Genomic DNA, 2,213 nt, shown 5'->3' with positions numbered 1-2,213 from the left:
CGACCACTACAGCAAGCAGGTCCACGTACTACCCACCACAACCGACGTTACTGCAGAGGGAGTCGCCGATATCCACTACCGCGAGATCTTCCGTCTCCACGGAGTACCGGAGAAGGTGGTGTCGGATCGAGGACCTCAGTTTGCGGCACGCTTCATGAAGGCCCTGTACGAGAAGTTTGGGATCCAGCACACGCTCACAACCGCCTACCACCCCCAGTCCAACGGACAGACCAAAAGGGCAAACCAGGAGGTTGAGAAGCACTTACGGCTCTTCTCCAACCTACGACAGGACAACTGGGTGACTCACCTACCGACTGCGGAGTTTGTGCTCAACAACCACGTCCACTCCGGACTCCAAGTCTCCCCCTTCGAGATCATCTACGGCTACCAGCCTAACTTCACGGTACCCATCGGCGCCCCCACCAAGTTCCCGGCGCTAGACAAGCGCTTGGAACTGTGGCGTGAAGTATGAAAGGACGCGGAGGCAGCCCTTCGGATGGAGAAGGCCACCATGAAGGAGTCGTTTGAGCGCGACAAGCCAAAACCCCACGAGTTCAAGCCTGGAGACCGTGTCTGGATGGATTCACGGGACGTCACCATCCATCAGGCTAGTCGCAAGCTCGGACCCCGACGACTTGGGCCGTATGAAGTTTTGGAACGCACGGGCGAACTCACGTATCGACTTCAACTCCCCCCTTCCATGCAGAACCGACACGCCGTCATTCACGTCGATCGCCTCACACCCTGGACGGGCAACGACGTCAATGGCATACTTCCGCCCCCACCGGAACCAGTCGAAGTCGAAGGGGAACTCGAGTACGAGGTCGAAAAGATTGAAGACAGCCGCACGTACCGTAACCAGTTCCAATACCTGGTCAAGTGGAAAGGCTACGACGAAGACCAGAACAGCTGGGAGCCGGCAAAGGACCTCACTCATTGCCAAGAGCTCATTGACGAATTCCACGAGCGGAACCCCACTGCCCCACGCCGAATCTCTGCCGCCATCTTCCAATCCCTTCCCTGGCAACCCCTCGTCAATTTCACCGCTACCGCACCCTCCGAACTCGAATGGGCTTCCGGACGACGCCCTGGCCTAGGGTCCATCGGGGACCGACGGACCTTAGGAGGGGGGTAATGTCACGGACGCTGGACAGACGCCCCTTTTTGCCGCCCATTCCCCCCCTTTGACGCCCACCTTCCATTTTCGGACCATTTCCTTTCTTAGCCCATCCCAGTTTGGACACTGTAGATACGTTCCCACTGCCACATGCTCCGTTCCCGTGATCACCATGCTCTTGCCTTTTCTTTCTTGCCCTTTGTTCTTCCTTTGTCGTCTTCACTGCCTCGCTCTCGCGCTTTGTCTTTGGTTGCTAAGCAGCCCCTCGAGTATATAAGGACCCCCTTAGGCGCTCCCTAGTCCCCATCTCGACCTCTTGGTCATTGGGACTAGGTGAGTGACCCTAGTGTTGTATCTCCCTTCGATTGCTAATGTATAACTTGGTCATTGGGACTAGTCTGTCGCTGGTTGTGTGAAGACTAGCTTTCGTCGGTCTTGTACCTTCGTGCCGACCGCCGCTCTGCCCTGTCGAGTTTTCTGATACGTTTATCCCTCTCACCCTCTCTTCTCCCCTTTCGGCTCCTCGCCGCTCGCCTACGGGGTCGTCGCCGAACGTCGACCTGAGTCTACGCACCTAGTCGCCGCGACACTGTTCGCCTTTGAAGGGAGAGGGCTTCTGAACCGCCTTCAGGCTGTTGGCCCCAGTGGTCGAGTTGGCGAGCTGCGCCATGGACTGGGTGAGGAGGGTCATCGATTGGAGTAGTACCGTCATGGGGTCCGGGGGTTGCGTTGCTGTCTGGGTGCCCGGTTGGGTCTGCTGGGGGTTGTTGGCGGGGCCTGTCGTCTGCGGTTGTCCGCCTTGTTGTCCCATGATGGGTGGAGCGGATGGTGGACGGGTCAGGGGAATGATAGGGGATGGGGGAAGCGCGATGAGTAGCGCTACTTCGAGCTCGTCGGTCGGAGTGCCAGGGATGGGGGATCGAGTCGTGGGTGACTCCGCGATGGGGGAGTCAGGGACTGGGATGAACTCATCCGCAAAGGCGTTCCAGTTGATCCGCGCAGGACGGTGATGACGGTTCGGGCAGGGGTTTTGCTCGCACGGTACCCAGTACCAGAGTCCGTCGTCTAGGTCCTTCCGTCGGTGACAGTGGTCTTG

General features: G+C 58.5%; 1 protein-coding gene across 1 annotated transcript; it reads right to left on the bottom strand.

Moving 5' to 3' along the window:
- Window positions 1-1,691: 1,691 nt before the first annotated feature.
- DICSQDRAFT_176130 (uncharacterized protein) lies at window positions 1,692-2,189 on the bottom strand (the record flags this gene model as incomplete). The annotated part of the gene is made up of 1 exon (XM_007371901.1): window positions 1,692-2,189. A coding segment is annotated over one exon (498 nt), but the record flags the coding sequence as incomplete, so codon positions are not given.
- Window positions 2,190-2,213: the final 24 nt, after the last annotated feature.

The sequence above is a fragment of the Dichomitus squalens genome, assembly GCF_000275845.1.
Source record: "Dichomitus squalens LYAD-421 SS1 unplaced genomic scaffold DICSQscaffold_446, whole genome shotgun sequence".
In the NCBI taxonomy this organism is placed as follows: domain Eukaryota; kingdom Fungi; phylum Basidiomycota; class Agaricomycetes; order Polyporales; family Polyporaceae; genus Dichomitus; species Dichomitus squalens.
Note: the sequence above shows the minus strand (reverse complement) of the source record. Positions and strands in the feature narration are given on the sequence as shown.